Source organism: Cyprinodon variegatus, unplaced genomic scaffold (assembly GCF_000732505.1).
Source record: "Cyprinodon variegatus isolate N-32 unplaced genomic scaffold, C_variegatus-1.0 Scaffold74, whole genome shotgun sequence".
NCBI classification, from domain to species: Eukaryota; Metazoa; Chordata; class Actinopteri; order Cyprinodontiformes; family Cyprinodontidae; genus Cyprinodon; species Cyprinodon variegatus.
The window spans coordinates 1,440,847-1,459,085 of NW_015150527.1; the positions used below are offsets into that span (position 1 = coordinate 1,440,847).

The window sequence follows — 18,239 nt, forward strand, 5'->3', positions numbered from 1 at the left end:
ATATTAATGAATGCAGCACCCTAGTTACCAACTCCTTGGGCATAAACATTTGATGACATTTCAACTATTAAAAATAAATCTTTGGATCAAAATCAACCTTTTGCTCTCACTTAATATTACCAGAGAACATTAAAGTTATACAAAAATAGGATTTGTCTCACATCATGATATATGACGCTATCTACTGATATAAAAGATACCGTGATGGCAATTTTTTTCCACATCGCCATTCTCTTCTTTCATTTTCAGGTGATGTAAAAAGAAATCATTTTCTTCCTATGACTATTCATGCTTGGAAATAACAGAAATCATGATCTATTGCTACAAGTTTCAATGTGGGAAACAGCACCTGGCTGCTCCCACAGGATTTTAAACCATTACCACCCCCTGCTGCTGTAGTACCACCCCACTCCCACCCACCTCCTCACTCACTCCAATCCCTCCCTGCCTGCAGCGTTTTCAGTTTAAAACCTGGCATCCTGCTGGGAAAATAACACGCATGAAGCCCTTCCAGAAATGCTACAATCACTCTGCTTAGCTGTTCAATAAGGTGCACTTCTAATCAGCCTTTTTCAAGTGTTTTAAAAATAAAGAACAAGAGGTTGAATTAAAAAAGGCACATCTGCATGATATAGATTATTTAAATGAAAAGGTTAACATGCATAAAGTGTGTTTCACATTTACCACATTTTATTGTATAAACAAATTTGTGTACAATATTTTGTATGGTTTCCTATTTTAACTTTAAATATTCGTCATATTTTGCTGCCACTTATGATAAGTTACAGCAATAATCAAATATAATTACAAAACCTAAATGTTCACTTCATAAACTGATCCAAGTTTTGACTTGTTATTAAATATTATTCAAAGATAATTTTCAAACATTGGCTAACAAGATATTTAATAGCAAAAATAACACAGATTGTACATGTTCTTTGTACTAGGAACTCACCACCAGGAACTCCCTCTTGTCCACCATCTGGTTGCCGTCTGCATCAAACATATTGAAAGCAATCTTAAAGCCAGCATGTGGTTCTGGAGAACAGATAGGAAAACACACACAGTGTGAGAGCATGTATGTGTTTAGTGAAGGTAGTTTTAAAGCCAGAAAACAGACAGAAAACAAAACACTGTCATTTCAATTAATTAAGTTTCTCACAGAAGTACCATATTCTTTTAGAATAACTGGATCTTTTATTCTTTTATACAATGTTAACTTAAGGTTCAGTTTCATTGGCTTAAAGGCAAATAGGGACTAAGTTAAAGGACTATCTTTTTGTTTTATCAAGTCATGACAGCATTGGAAGTGCTTTAGCTCATCAAACGTACAAAGGATGATTCCACGCTAAACTTAAATTCCTTAAAAGACTGTTAAATCAATGAAAAATTTATAGGGAACAAAAAACTTAATACTTTACTGTAATTAGGGCCACCGTGAAAATACAAAGTTCTAAGACCTTCAAGATCAGGACTTGTCAAAACTGGAGAGCATAGTTTTAAATTGAATACATACTTTTTAAAAAGCAGTTTGTGATTTGAAAAATCTTTATTCTGTTCATTATGAAAAAATTTGTTTCATAGTTGTCCAAAAACTTTTGCTAAAATCTAATCTTGGCTCGTTGTCTAAAGTCCAACAGGGCTTTTTCTCTACAGCTGGATTGGGTTTTTAAGCATCTGGTTTTAAAACTACACAGACAAAGAATTAAACTCAAATTTACACACATAAAAAAGGGGGGTGACGCCTCTTAAAAAAAAAAAAATAAAATTAAAACAACTGTTCTCATGGTACGTTCTAACAAAACACATTTTAAGCATCAAAATGCCTCAACTTTGAACGCTTTTACATTTTGAAATAAGAAGCTCTGGATGCTCGACGCTCCTGACATTGAGCTGCTCTGCTCTATTCCCTTGCAGTAGAGAGGGGATTCAACATGTTTTTAAGAGAGAAAGTAAACCTTAAAATGTCATCAGTTCATCAGGACTATGATTCTATTTAAATGTTCTGTTCATACTGCACTGCAGAACGACAGATAGTGCTGGGAGTCATTAGTGAAAGTTCCCTGAAGGCACCAGGCTGTCAGAGATTTCCCGCTGCCATTTGCAGAGGCTGAAAGTTAATAGAAAGATATTTTTAGGTTTGTGTTGTTAGATAAAAAATCAATAAGATAAAAACATACATTTTAGAATCATAAAACTAGTGTTTTTAAATCCATAGGTTGAATTGGCTGGGAGGAATGAATCGCCTATGACTGAATAGGCTGCACTGTTTGGGGGCACAGCCCACTAGCCAGAGTACTGAGATTTTTAGAAAACACCAATTACAGCCTTATATCTAGTCTTTACTGATACATTTGACATTAGTTATCTCTTGTAATCCAACCATTTACATATTGTAAAATTGTAACTAAAACCTTTCTCTCACCATAAACGGGAGAGCCTGGCCAGTAATATTGATCTGACTTTAATAGATTAAAGTTTAATACTGATTTTGAGACATTCATAGAGCTGAGTAAATATTCTGTGGTTGTGTTAGGAAACTAAAGAACCTAGGCAAAACTGATGAAAGACAAAAATAAGGAATACAACTTGATAGTAGATTTCAGGGTATGAAATTGAATATTTCTTGCAAGCAGGTATTGACGTTTTCAGTCAACAAAGGTGTAATGCACTGTATCGGCACAGTTCAGTGAGAAATACTTTGGTGTACTTATAATGATCACAGAACTCCCACTTTCCTCTATGCATAAAAAAATATGTTCTTCTGGTTTTTTCGTTAAGACCTGTGGAGAATAACCCCTTTATATATAGTCATTTTTCATAGTTTTATGCTGTCTACCAAACAGCTCCTGGATCAGCTTCTCTGATTGGTTGATCCTCAACGTCCAGCTGTAACTCTTCCAGTCTAAAAAAACACCCATTTGTTCAAAATGGGGGGACCTATTGTTTGAACCCCTTAGGGGCTTTTAAAAACAAAAATGCCTGTCTTGTTTTGCACTTTATGAAACAAAGTACCCTATATTTTGTGGATGTACAGCTACATTTCTCATGTAAGCTTGCGTAGTTTTAACACAAACATTTATTTTTCATATTGCACCAGTACAGTTAATGAGCAACCTGTACTTGTGTGCTTGTTTGTTCTGTCTAAAATGTTTATTTTGGAATAAAGAGGTTAAAATAAAAAAATATTTTTTGTCTGATTCATCGATTAATCGAAAAAATAATCGGCCGATTCATTGATTTTTAAAATAATCTTTAGTTGCAGCCCTAATAAAAATAAATCCTGCTTGAAATTCAGTCGGCCGTCATAAGATCGCATCAGAGCGTTGGGCCGCACAGTGTGAGAACATACATCGTGATCTGTGAACTTTTCAACCCTGCGGTTTTGTCGTACAGTTTGAGCAGTAGCTGCGTGCAATGAATCAAAATTTTGCACAGTGTATGTTCTGCTTAAACCAGACCTCCTAAGGTTTAAGAAAATATTTGACGTAAATGCACCGTAACAGTGCCTTGTTTAATTTGTAACAAACACATAATGTGCAAACTGGAAGCAACAAATATTGTTGCTATTTTTGCAGTAAGACTTTCTTCTTCCGCTGATTTTTTTTTTTTATTCAATTGTTTTAAAAACAATACTGTCTTTCCTTGCCCTGCCACAGACTGGTGACCTGTCCAGGGTGTACCCTGACTGACTCGCACATAGAACGCAGATGTGCACCAGCCCCACAACAACCCTAACCGAATAAGCGGGAGAAGGTGGATGGATGGAAAGTTAGCGTATTAGCAGAACTGTACCAACTACTGGCTTCAGAAATAAAAAGAAACAAAGACAACGAACCTTCATGAAAATGACTCACTTGTCAGTATGCAGAGCAGAAACAGGTACTCTGTGTAGGAGATGATTCCTAGTAATGAGATCAAGACAGAGTTAGAAGTCACATTTAAGGCATTTTTGCACTATGTTTATAGAAGTTGCTTGTGTCACACGCAGCCGTACACACTGACACAAACATACTCCTCTGGGCTACAACGATACAATCTTAAAATGTGTCTTCTTCCATCTCAGCCACAAACAGTCATTTGGCCCCACACAGTGTTGACTAAAGTGTCCAGAGGAAGACACGTTTGTGTTTATGTATATGTGTGTTTGGATAAGCATGTGAAACAAGTTTTAGGGAGATATTTTTTTCCTTCCTCAGACACATTTACAATCTCTAACTGCGCACTCTGCTCTTTTTTCTCTCTCTCACTTTCTCTCTGATCGCTTAGATAGTTCAGGGTGACTCGCTCAACTGACTCCCACTGCTGTGCATGTATTCATTAGTGCGTGTGATGGTGAACATGACACCGTTTGGAATCAGAGTGGGTCTTGTGTTTAGCTCAATCCTGACTGCTTTGTGTAGAGCAGCTGGTTTGGAACTGGACTCACTTTAACTGGTGCACCTCCAGCTCTGAAACAAAACAAAATACACTCCGGAGCTACTCGGGTTTCTGCATACAGTCTGTATGTTTATGCTCCCATGCTTTCAGAGGTATACTAATGAATGAAAGGGTCAGTGAACCACTAGATAAAAGTGAAGGAAGGCAATACCACAAATATGACTAAAAATAAAACTTGAGGAATTGTGATGGATGCAAATCATCAATATAAAAAATACTCATGTTTATTTATATCATGTAGTCCCAATGCGTTTTACAGAAAAAACAAACAAAAACGAATTCAAACTAAATAGTAAGAAAAATACAAAATCAAGTTTATGAATTCCAGTTGATCCCAGCTATAAAACAGTAAAGTTTAGTTTACTATCCAATCCAGCTTTCTATTCAAGTAGAACAAACTGTATGTATTAAGTCAAAGACTCTCCCTGTAAATGAGCATATAGTGTCAGTTGTGTTATTTATGTTTGAGCAAACATCGAAGCGTCCATCCGTACAATAGTGGAAAACAGAACTCCCATTTAAAAGCAAGAAACTTCAACAGAATTAGGATGCAGTGTGACCACTAGACTAGACACATGGAATGTGGGATACAGCTGAAAAATGATAATGATAATCATTGATTAGATTTTATTTTTTGTTTTTTTATCCATTTGAAATGAAGGCAAGGTGAAAAATCAGCCACATTTAAATTGCAAATATAACCCTATTTTTACATTACCTTTAAAAAAAAGATCAGCCCTACCAACCACCAAGCTGAGATGCTATATTTCATCAAGATTGCTGAATAGTTCAGGGTTAGAGTTCGGCCAAATTATAGTACATAATATTGGAAATTTTTTTTCTATTTGTACTAAACAGGTGTACATCGTGATACATGTCTTATATCCGAACTATTTAGTTTATATCATAGCTCCTTTTACCCATTTTCTTTGTTTTTATTTACTTGTGCTTATTTTTAGTAGTCATTAGTAGTCATTACACAGTCAGTTGATACAATAATACTGTCTGATTATCAGCTAATAAAGTACCATTGTATTTTAATCCGTGGTCTTTTGTGGTTATTTTGTGCAGTGAATGATTTAGACTAGCTGTTCTAAATCTTAAACCATTCAGCCCTGAGGGTCTTAGGAGCAAATTCCGCCTAAAATTACATATGTGAATTGAGGACGGTATAGCTCCCAAACTACAAATTGAAAATACAAATTTGTATTTGTATGACAGAAAGGCATGGAGGAATATTTTCCAGGTGGAACCACTATTTTAAATGTCACCATGTCTGATGTATACAAGAATAAACAAAGAAAAAATTAAAAATAATTTGCTTTGCCAAATTTTGAAAAAAAAAAAAAAAAACACAACAAAAAACTGCAAAATAACATGAAACCCTGGATCTATAAACTCTGGATGAACCATCAGAGTTTATAGATCCACAGCTTGACTATAACTCAAGCAAAGTTGGACTGAATTGGCAATATGGTAAGGGGAAATGTGATTTTGGCACATTGCCAAAAGTGCAAAAATGCGTTTTTCCAGTCATAAAAGGGAATCTGGAGAGAGAAATATGCTGATTTACATTATTGGAGACGTTCTGCATAAGAAAAAGCCTTTACTCCTGAGATTTATCAGTTATTTTATAACGCATACCGGTTACATTACCTGAAATGTTGCAGAATTTCCTCCAGCCACTCTTTAGAAAGGTCTTAGCCTCTAGTTTCCAATGCTGCTGGCCTTTAGGGGTGTGGCTAAAAATGAATACCTGCTGTTGCATTACGCAGAGTCACACATGTCAGGTGGAATTTTAAATCTCATTTTTCTGCTGCTCTGCAACTCCCTGCTCTGTCCCTGCTTTGCTGTGTCTTTTCTTTTCTGGGCCCTCTCTTCATATCACCCAAATTTAGACAATGGATCTCGTCAGCTGGTGTCTCAATGAAATTTATAAAATTTTGTCCACTTGAAGACGGGGAAAACGGGACCCTTCCTGTCCTACTGGGACATATTTCGTGGGATACACCATTGACTCCTGGAAGGCTTGGAGGATGGTGTGTTTTACAATGTTGTTAGTGGAGGATATCGACGATGTATTTATGGTTTTTCGGATTTACAATACTTGGATTTCTCCTGTTTCAATTTGGAAGAAACCTGATGTATCTACAATTACAGAAGATGTCAGCGGTAATATGGGCATTGATCAGGCTGCCGGCAGCACTCAAGAAGGCTGTGAACGAGCTGTATGCTGGGTGCGATTGAACACTGTTGGCTGTGGTGGTTACTTCAAGTCAGAAAAGCCCAACAAATTCAGAATATTGGTTTCGCCATGTGTGGCCAGCAAGAAAAGACTCGAAGGCTGATGGAAAATTCCTGTGCAGCCTGCTCTCAAATCAATAAGTGTTATTTTGGATTCAGCCTCCCCATTATCAAACCTCCCCTGGATGTTATTGCGGAAGGATAATAGCCTGTGGACAGCTTTCATAGACAAATTTAACGCATTTCATCATATTTACACATCTGATGCTCAAAATGTCTGATTGAATTTTAATGTGGCTCCATCCTTTGATGTGACGCTCTGCTGAAATGTCTCAATGTTAGATGTGCTTTTTTTGTGCTGAGGTTTTTTTTTTATATCTCAAACTGTATCCTGTCAAGAATAAAGTGTGAAATATGTCAATATGAAATATAACAATAAAGAAAATCGATTGACTGGTTGATTTATTACTCAGGTCAGAGCTATCCTTCTTTGATTGACATATAAATGAAAAAAGACAATTTCTTTAGTTGGTGATGAATAACTCTGCTGATAGCCAAATTACTAAACTTGTAAAGGCAACTGAATTCTAACAGCCATTCCAGGGGTCCAAAATTTATGTAAAAGTCTATAAACCCTGGTGAGTTATAATGATAATATATATCATCATAACATTACAGGTATAATGATTAAGCTAATAATCATTAATTGGTTTGACCCTCGATTTGAATGACCTATTTATTAACTATAACTCCCAGTTGTAGTTATTTAATATACTCAAAATCTTCTGGTAAACTAACACCACAGCCAGATCCAAAACAATTCTTAACACAAAAAAAGCGCACAAAGGAAAAAAGAATCATGCAGTGTATGCCCGAGTTAAGGCTAAGGATTTAGATAATCCTGCAACAGTTACTGGTTTGAGGGCTAGTTAAATTGGCAGGTGAGCAGGTGGTAAGCATTAGTACTGATGAGAAGGTGGTGGGGGGGCCATCCCAGGAGGGAACAATGAGTAATAATGATGACAGGAGCAGAGCTATATGTAAACAAACCAGAGGCCCGTACCACAAAGCAAGCTCAATGTAGTGGGATTACTCCCATTGATCCAGTCACAATCAGTGGTACCATGAACCTGGTTATCAACTCACTAGCTCAATCCAGCTTGAACTGATCTGGCAACGGGCAATAAATAAAGGGGCGGGCTCAAGGTAACAGACCAATCATAACCATAAGAAGTGAGAGCGCCGTATTTCTCCTGTGAGGGGCAAACACTAAACTCTCAGAAATACAAAAAGGAAAGAAAAGTCACAATAAAAATTCAAATACAATGGCGGCATAAGAGAGACGCCAGATGACGTAATAAATGACTGACTGAGTAAATAAGCAAGTTCAGTAACAGTTATCACAGCCCGCATCCCAATCACAAAGCTACACATTCATCTTGTTCTATTTAAACACATTAGTTCAATGTTTCATAGCATTTCAACATAGCTTAAAAAAATTAAGTATAACATTTAAGAAATTACAATATACAGCTATTAGCACTGAGGATATCCAGCAATTCATTTGGTAATGTACTTCCTTTCTGCTATGGTGCCTTGCTAAAGTGAACTATTTGTGATTTTTTACTATCTTTGAAGTATTTTATTGGGATTTGGCAAAGTAGAAACAGAAAGTAGTGTAGAGTATTGAAGTAAAAGGTAAATGATGCAGGGTTTTTAGAATTTGGTTTGGTTGCAATTAACAAATTAAAGCATTTTTAGGTTTATATTATATTCCTACCGTCTTTGTTAATCAAGAGAATAAAATTGTTTGTCAGTCTTATTTGCTCTATAGCTTAAACCCAGAAAAAAACAGAATAGCCGTGTTCTTGTTTTCAAGTCCTACTACTGAGCCCTTCTTAAGCATGAATATTCCTTGAGATAAACCTTTCTATTACAGCTCTAGCTATATGTTTAGGTTGATCCTCCTGTGAGTTGAATAAGTCTTAAACAGGTATTTAGCCCAGGAAATTGAGCACAGCATCTTGCAGCTAAGCTAAAGTTTTTTTTTTGTTTTTTTTTTTAAACTGATCGAATGTGGTAACCTTCTTTTACATGTTTTGGTGTAGTGTTTCAGTGTCCCTTAAGGACGTTTTTTTTGCATTTGCATATCATATGCTTAAGGTTTACAGCCATGTTGCTGTAGTTTGAAAGGTGTCCTATAGTCTTTGAGTTTTTAGAATACAGACTAAATATTACTTTCTGACATGTTCAAAGCTTGGGGTCAATAGTAATTGCCTAAGGCTACGTTCGCACAGCAGCCTGAACTGACCCAAATCTGATTTTTTTTTGCCCACATGCGACTTGGATCTGATCTTTTCATGGCAGTCTGAACAACACAGATCAGATTTTTTCCAATGTGACCCAGGCCACTTGGCTATGTGGTCCTGAATCCGATACGAATCTGATCTTTTCAAATGCGACTTGTGTCTGAACGCCACGGTGCATTCATCCGACCTGAACGCCATTAGTAACCAACATAGGTCACTATTCTGCTTCTTGCTACACAGAAGCGGCAAAAAAAACAAACAAACATGATGGCGGACGATGATGCGGAAAGCAGTATTTATGTTTAACCATCTTAAAAATATTGAGGTTTTAAGGTTTGGAAAGATCACTAGATGTGCTCCAGCACTATATCCATGTTTACTTCTGTAAATACAGAGCATGCTGGCTTATGTCATTGCGTCCTCTACTGAGCATGCAGGACACATAAGCTGGATGAATGCAGTTTATACAGGAGATCACATACAAGTCACATATATTTGGAAATGTGGACGGCAACGCAAAAAAATCGGATTTCACAAAAAAAATCGGAATCGAGCATTAAGGCCTGTAGTGTGAACGTATCCTAACTTTATTTAATCCCTGACCTCCCTTGATTGTTCCTCTTGTTGTGCTGAGAGGTGTGGTATGGAAGGAAAAATTCAGCAAAGTTGGTTGGAGCAAAAACAAAAGGTGATTTATTAGGTCTCCTTCATCAGAACGTAGTTATACTTAGATCAAAATGGCAGCTTTCCCATCAGACCCCTTACTACAGCCAGCAGTCCACCTATATACTGTTATCCCCGCCTTCTCAATTTACCCTCAGCCAATCAACCTGAAATATCAGACCGCTCACAACATTGAATTTCATTATCTCCAACTTTTATATATTGTCAATAATCTCACTGAAATAACAAGTCGTGATCACAAAAGTCAGTTTCATAATTTTAGGGTACACTGTGGTTTCGAAATGAGTGTCTTCTGACCATCATAAACGCAATACACTAAAAGCAGAGACTAAAGTTTTAATGGTAATTAAAGTTAAATCCTTTTTGTGTGAGATAATTTTTTATATAAATAAAGTGCACCAGATACAATATTCATCATTACTTTACTCCTATTTTTTTTATATTTCCCAGCATTCCTTAGCTTCTCTACTTCCTCTTATTCATTGCTATGATCATTTCATGAACTTCTTACCCACTTGCTGTTTTCTGTTTTGTTTCTACACTTCCAAACGAAAAGGGAACGATAGAAGTCCTCCTACACATGTGTCCCTGTAGACCAAGCCAAACCCTAACATGAGATACAACCTGAGCATAATTTTGGTATCATTAGAGAGGGAGTGAATCACATGTGCTATATTTAGCCTCTCCCCAAGTGCATGTGTGTGTTTCAGTGTAATTATCACTATAGGGAATCAGTCCCTGACTGTGCAATTTCTCTGTTATGTGCTTCTGTAGCAAATGCTTAATTAGGGCAAGCTTATTTCTCATCTTTCACCAGAGGAGAGGAAAGAAAAGGGGGTGGATTATTTCAGCAGGCTGTTTAGCCCTGAGGAACAGCATGGCAACAACCTGGATTAGTGACACCTACAGTGCAACAAAAACTAGCAAGCATCGATTTAAGCAGAGCTGAAAGGAAGGCATTGTGCACAAAATTTAGTAGAAGACCAGAAGATTCCTCAGATTACCCCCAAATTTTCTCCAGAGCTTTTCAGATTGTTTTTTTTCAAGCAACAGATTTCAACCAACATTGTTTTAAAGTATGCAACCATTAAAATTCCTGATCTTTTTATATTTATTTTACGAGCCCAACAAGACAGGCTCTAAAATGTCACACTGAAACAGTAATTTGTTTTTTTCAGGAAGCAATAAATCAGAAATATAAAATTCAAACTCTTGCAAGATGGCAAACACTCCTGCTGAGCAGCAAACAATCCCCTCACTTTATCAAGAAAACATTAATTAAAAATAACACATTTTGGCTTCAAAATTTAGAAAGACTGACTTTTATTTTTATATACTTGTTTTCACAAATACTTACGCTTTTTAAAGGTACTGGAAATGGGATTCATACATTAATATTTTGCCAGTTCAGAAAGTGTCAGGATTATTTTACAATATCCTCCAAATCCAAAGGAAATATGTGTAAATAGCAAAACAACTATCTGCAAGTTATTTGTTGATATAAATATTGTTGATACAAATATTTAAGTGTTTATTATTTGCTCTTAGTATCTGATTTTGAATGCAAAAGGCACATTGTGGTGTAAACATCTATTAATATGTTTTTTAATTAGAAAGAAGTTGATAATAGATGACAATAAGAGGCTCTTCTTGTTGCAATAAAGAAGGCAACATATATAGAGAAGTGATAAATTGTTTGTGTCTAATGGTGCGAGTGTGTGTCTCCACTGACCTCTTTCTCTCAGATTACGGAACAGTTTGGAGGATCCTCTCCATACAGGAGGAGTATCTGACAAAATTTTCTCCATCTCCTTATATAAACACACACAAAAAAATAAAACCATGATGACACAAGACACAGTAAAGACATAGGCTGGCAAACTAATTCCTGAACTTAAAGAAGAAATAGCTAAACAGTTGGAAAGGTAAGGTCCCATGCACTGGGAAACATTTCACAGGTCATTTTGTTCTTGCAGGAAAAGTGTTGTTCGAGAGCATTGTAGTGTGGTAAGGGACCTCATCTTTAAAAGATTTATGTGTATAAAAGGACATGAAAATGCAAAGCTGATCTCTAAACAAGGTGCAAATTGTTTTTTTTTAAGAAGGAGCAGAGGATGCAAACTTTTTATGCAGATCATTTTCTATTGGCCAAACCATGCAAATATATGAGGGGTGGGGGGGATCATGCAAATTTAAATACTGACCAATAAGCAATTTATGAAATCATATTCAATCAAGCATTTTTTTTAAACTAAATGTAATTAAACTGACGGCTGCATTTTTTATATATATTTAGCATGTTTGAAATAAACATGCAACAGTTTCTGCAGTCATTGTGGGAACAATAAAGTCATTAGATATGTGTAAATGGGCAAAAAAATTATTATTTATCATGAAAAAATGTCACTAAAGGCAGAAATATGTCACCTTAACGTGGTGCACAGAATGACGCAATCCTGTTATCCAGCCACATGGAAATCGATCAGATTGGATTACGATTTAATTCCAATCCTGCTGGATCCGACCATGCTGGATACTGCCATGTTTCATGACACGTCTGTTTATTCTGATTACTTATGTTCATTTAAACACATGCATTGCTTTAATGACATATTTTGGAGAGAGTATTTCTGTGCATATGAAAGTATTTGGACAGTCAGAAAATAGAAAAGCAGAATAATACAAGTGGAGAAAAAGAATTCTGGGCCGGACGAATTAATGCAGCAGGAGTGAATACAACTCTTATGTAATTAAAGCAAAGCAAAAGAAAAAAAACACCATAACTGGTGTTAAATATTTTGACCTGTTTAAAAACAATCAAAACTAAACATTAAACACCGCCTGAGAAAAACAATACAGAGCCCTTTAGAGGGTCATTAGAGGGACGAGATGTACTTTAAAGTGTGCTTCCCTTTATCAGTATCACAGTTTTTATTCAAATGGGGTGAAACCAAACTGGTTTTGCACACATCAATCATGGCAGTATCTTTGTCGATTACTGTACCTGCAACATACCTGTTTATTTCACAACTTTTTTTGCCCATACGATTCACCCCTCTTTATCTTTCATTGTTGAAGATCATGCCCCAAATTGAGATCTTTCTATATTAAAGGACTATTGATTTTCTTTTCTATTTTCCAAAGTTATGAAAATGAAAACAGAAAAGAGCCACAATGATGATGCAAGAAAGAAGAAAAGTAAAGCCACTACTGTAAAATAAAAAAGTACTTTAAAAACTGTGTTCACAGAATACAAAGGTCCTTTGCAACTCTGCAGCTTTTTTGTTTTATGCAGGTACTGAAAGAGCATGCTAAGAGGGAAAAACAAGCATGCAAAAATTGACTGTGTGTGAGGAGAAGCAGAAGAAGGAGGGATATAGAGCGTGTTTCCCACCTGTTTGGTCAGGGACCTCCATGGCCTCTTGTCTGCCAGAGAACAAGACAAAGAGGAGAAAGAGAAAGACGAGAAGAGAGCTTGGGTGGGCTTGGTCAGATAGCATCTGTATGATCTAGAAAAGGGTCCTAATGTGCAGGGTACAGTCACAACACACACATCTACAGACACACACGCCGTATATACACTCATCATAGCGGACCCATTTGTACTGTCTGAAGTGGCCCTCGCCTCTCTTTGTAGTGTGTGGAATGTCCCTGTAAAAGCACATACTACTTTTGTTCTGTTTTATACAACAAAGTTCATCTAATTCAACTTCAAAGAAGGCAGAGGAGGATGGCGGCTGCCGACGGGCTACGAGCGGCTGTATCGCATGACAGCGAGCCAGGGGGAGATGTAAACACACACATACAGGTGCACAGTCTGCACGCTATTCAAATCATACGACCACTGAAAAAAAAAAGAAACAGTCTATGATAGCATCAGTGTGCAATCGCATTTCTAGAAGAGGAAAACTAAAGCTTATCCCACTAATTTCGATATTTACCAGTTAAGTGAGAGAGAACATGAGAGCAAATGGAATGTAAGTCTGACTAACATTAACCTCAGACTAAACAAAAGCTGTAAAACCATCTGCTTTGAGGCTGGCTGCTCAGACCTGATCTGTTACAACTAGCAGCAGGCCGACAGATTCTGCAACGATGCCATAAACCTTAAATCTCAGACAGCCTCAACACATGGCAAAATAAAAGCCTCGGACAAAGCCAGATGCCGATAGAAACAAATAAACAATAATGGAGATTTAAATCTTCAAACAAGTCATTTTACTTCAGCAAACTTCAATAAGTTAGACTATAATTCAAATTAAGGCAAATAACTCAGATGATTGAGGGATGAATTTATCTGATGGTTACATAAAATCAGAATTTTAATGCCAATTAAGGCCTTAATAAAAAAAAAAATAATAATAATAATAATTGAATGACTTTTAATGGTTTTTAATGACCTGTGGAAACCCTGTAAATCTATTTACCCTTAGTGACAAGAAGTATGTTTGAAAACATAAAGATGAGGCTTTTTAAACTAGAAGAACTGTACCAAAGGATCACAATATTGTGTTTTTTACAGCATCTGGTATTGGTGCATTGCACAAAATGGGCGGAGGCTAAACGATTCAATCGTTGCCTTGTCTGTTTATTTATTTATTTATTATTATTATGAGGTACTTGAATTGTCCATGTAGACAAAGTTGTCCGACTGTGAATAGTGAGACTATTGTTCTGGTAATTTCTAACTGGTTTGAACCTCAGTAGTTCCTGGGTTGTTCTTAAATAACCTTATGGATTTCCTCTACTCTGAAATTTAGATCATGTATCAGAACGTCGGACACAGCAGGACAGTTATCCCAAAACAAGCCAAAGCTGGTTACAGAATTCATATCAAAGGCAACATTGGGATAAATGTTTAGAAGAAGAATTACTCAACTTTATAAATAAAACCCAGTGATAAGTAAAAAAAAACAAAAAACTTCTGAGCAGAAAAATAAAAGCTTTTTTACAACAAGGATTACATGGGTGATTGAATTGAGTCTGCCTATTATAAGTTTGTTGAAATGAAATCCACCCCTCCCAAAAAAGACAAAAAATACGTGACACAAAAAAAACCTAAAAACACAAATTCTAAACTCCATTTTGGCAAAATATTCAACGTTGAATTTTTCGATACGTACTTCTAGGTTCACTCATGGTCACAGATTCGATAAAGTTCTGTGGAGTCATGTAAAGTTGTCCTTCGTATTCCACAGAGCTGAACATCCGGAAGCGATGCTCGTGGGACGACATGTAAACATCTCCATCCTCAAAGTCAAATGGACGGGTCTGCAAACCAGAAAACAGAAACTTTACACAGATCATACCGATAGGATCAGATTTACAAGTGTAGTTTGATCAGTGTGCAAGTAATTACAACAAATAAAATTTTTGTTTGCATTCATAGCATTATACAGTAAATAACTGTAATGTTAATAATGAAACTATCATTATTAGTACTGGTTACAAAATACCTCCGTCACAGTATCACCAAAATTGGTATTGAGTTTGCTTGCTTTGGACACGTGTGTACAAGTCAGTGAAGAGAGAGCTGCAGCCAGGTCAGTGAGGAATGGTAAGAGATAAAGACAGAGTTAGAGATGGAAGGTTAGGAGCCAGCATCATCATTTCCCTCTCCTGTGTGAGATCATTTAGGATTTTATGTTTAAAGCAGCAGAGCAGTGGATGGAGATAAAAGGATGTGGCTGTTATTCCATCTGAACTACTAAATGTCACGAAGACCTGAAAGAAAACGTATCCCCTCATCCTAGCACAAACCCGTTCATTATGTGGACTCATCTGCAGAGAGAGTAGGTTACATCACTGAGAGTGCAGTGAAGAAAGACTGAGGCTGTACAGAAGGACTTTTATTCTGATTAACTTTTAAATATTTACTATGATGTTATGAAGAATAAAAGGAAAAACTAAAACTTGGGATGTTTTAGTGCTGCATATATGCTGTAATACACGCTTGCTATGGCATAAATAGATCCCACTCTGTGAGAAAAAAAAAACCAAACACAGAGTGAGAGCACAGTATATGTCTAAATTAAACAAGCGGAAAGACAGGTTTAAAAACGTATACAAAAATGCGTTTGTTACACAGTTAAATAAAAGGCTAAACTTAAAATACTTTAAGTACATCTGTATGTTTAAGTACAGTTTTACAGTTTGTGGTAGCTTTGTGTACATCTTTTTTTTTGCAGTGTGTCCGTATCATTTATTGCCGTTGAGTTTTCTTTGTTTAACATTTGCAAACATTTAGGGCCCATGTAGGAAAGGTTTGGTAAATTGCTGCAAAATTGCAATATTTAGTTTGCACAACAGCTTAGGTTCTTACTTAGATCATAACCAGGATGTAAAGATTTCAGGGCACTTTTTTCCACAAATGACAGGATTTGAAGGAGTCTAGCAGCAGCTCAGGTACAACACTGCTTCGATATGTCAGCTGTACAAACCCCACTGCTCTCCTCTTCAGTTTTATTTTACTTGATCAATTTGATCACCCAAGAAAGGTGGTAAACCTGCAACTCGGGATTGAGCTTTAACCCTTTATAGTGCACTCAGTGAAATACTTTGTAAATAAAAATGTCAAACCAATAGTTATATTGGAATCCAGGACAATACTTTATTATAACATTGAAAAAATATGAATATTTTGATGGCAAAAAATAATGTCAAGAACCTCCAAATTGCCTGAATATATTAAGAAAAATAACAGAAATGCTTCTATAAAAAATTCATGAAAAACACTCTGACTTTTTCACCTTTTAACTTTTCAATAAGCTTTTTACCTTAAATATACCTTATCTTTGCCGAATGGCTGGAAATAGTTCTCGTGCTTCTAGACCTCACTGATGGACAGGGGGAGGACTCCATTTGTAAGGGGTATGTAAGTGATCAAAAACGTTAACTTGCCCTATAAAGGGTTAATCAACTTTACCAGCATCCTTAGGAATTTTCCTGTGTATATGCAGTGATGGAGTAATGAATTCCACCTATGCAATAAGCAAAATGGATTTCACTGGTGGGTTTTAACGATCGTTCCATGTAAAATTGTAGCTAAACAGCGTTATTAAAATCTCTAAAGACTGTAAAGCTTCCAGTGCTTACAAAAGCCCTCTTCTATCTCATGGACAACACAATCCTAGCTAAAACTCCATCTTCATTGCAGCTGAACTATAATAATGAGCATATCCATTTATTCCTGGCACCATGTCCTAATTTAGCTCTCAGAGATTATAAATAGTATTGACTTTTCTGCCACAGCTAAACAAAAGAATACAGGCACAGAAAAAAAGAACAACTACTACTTTCTGCATGATTAGTTTCTCTCTCCCTCGGTTTCAGAAAGGTCTTGGATCTCCGGCTTGATTAGCTGCAGTGGTACACCAAGAGATTGTACAGCAAGAAACAGTGCAATTAGCAAAAAGGTTTCCAAATTTAAACCTGCTTGGCTGCAGGCCCATTTCCTGCTCAGCTCAGTGAACATGCTAATGAGCATGAATGTTCACTGATAAAGCTTTGATGCTTCTTTTACCAAGGGGATCTAGAAGAGCTGAGTAAGAGATGAATACCTGACATTTGGGGTATTTAATGTAAATAATATTAGGAGGATCTTTTCCCATAGGTTTCAATTTCACTAATGATTAAAGTTGTAAAATTTTTGCAAAGGCAACCAGGGTTATATCCCACACTGCACTGTATGTTCTCTAAAAAACAGAATTATTCAGTTGTAGGGAGGATCGAGTGGAATTCATATGGTACATTCTGTTCTGGCGTAGTTATGATGGATCCACAACTAAAGCTGTTTCTGATGTCTCGGCCTGCATCTCATAACTGCCCAACAGATGCTCCAGGTGTTTTCCCCTTTGGCATCTGGGTGTTTTCACTTCACAGCTGCAGCTTTTTATTTTCTCTGCATGATGTTTTCAGTATGTCTTAAAAATCAACCTGTGTTCTCAGTTTTTCCTATAAACTAACCTGTGGTTACTTCAGTTGTTTAAGTTCAATTTAAAAATCCTGTAATCCAGGCAAACTAAACCAATTTTTAGACAGAAGTAAAAGTAGTGCAGAAGTAACAAACCTTTCCACTACAGCAAATTGTATTTTACTGCGATTTTATGACAAAGCAACACAAAGTAGTGAATAATTGTTTGATTTTGGAAAAAAAAAAAAAAAAGAGTGTGATACAACTTCTTTACAAAAAAGGTCAAACTCAGACAGATTGTATAGAAAGGGCCTGGCCTGGTCGTTTATAAAGAGGGCGGGATTGTTGTGGCAAAAGGTTCGCAAGCATGTTTGATTGTGGCCGGTTTCTTGGAAGCATCTTGCTAACCAGTTAGCAACTTAGTGCTAGTAGATTCCCAATGGTAAATTCCATTGGGACCAAGTAGCACTAAATTGGTGACTTAGAAACGTCACTGTCAAGGAACGCTATGAACAGCGGAAACATGCAAGAGGAGGAGAGTTTTGTGTCGGAGGTCGTGGATGAATCTCCTCTGTCATACATTTTTTATTTAGAGGAGGAAAGTGGGGACGAAGATGTTGTGGAAGACGAGGCCAGGGCGGCAAAAGCTT

At 36.5% G+C, this 18,239-nt stretch overlaps 1 protein-coding gene across 7 annotated transcripts in view; it reads right to left on the reverse strand.

Annotated features, from left to right (window-relative positions):
• Positions 1–18,239, reverse strand: part of micu3 (mitochondrial calcium uptake family member 3) — a 45,797-nt gene that overhangs the window by 20,665 nt on the left and 6,893 nt on the right. For all 7 annotated transcript variants that reach the window (XM_015372683.1, XM_015372680.1, XM_015372682.1 and 4 more), the window contains exons 2-6: positions 14,801–14,948; positions 13,072–13,103; positions 11,410–11,488; positions 3,858–3,905; positions 956–1,038 (exon numbers count right to left, since the gene is read on the reverse strand). In XM_015372683.1, coding sequence (XP_015228169.1) covers positions 956–1,038; positions 3,858–3,905; positions 11,410–11,488; positions 13,072–13,103; positions 14,801–14,948 — 390 coding nt within the window. The remainder of the gene's footprint in view (positions 1–955; positions 1,039–3,857; positions 3,906–11,409; positions 11,489–13,071; positions 13,104–14,800; positions 14,949–18,239) is intronic.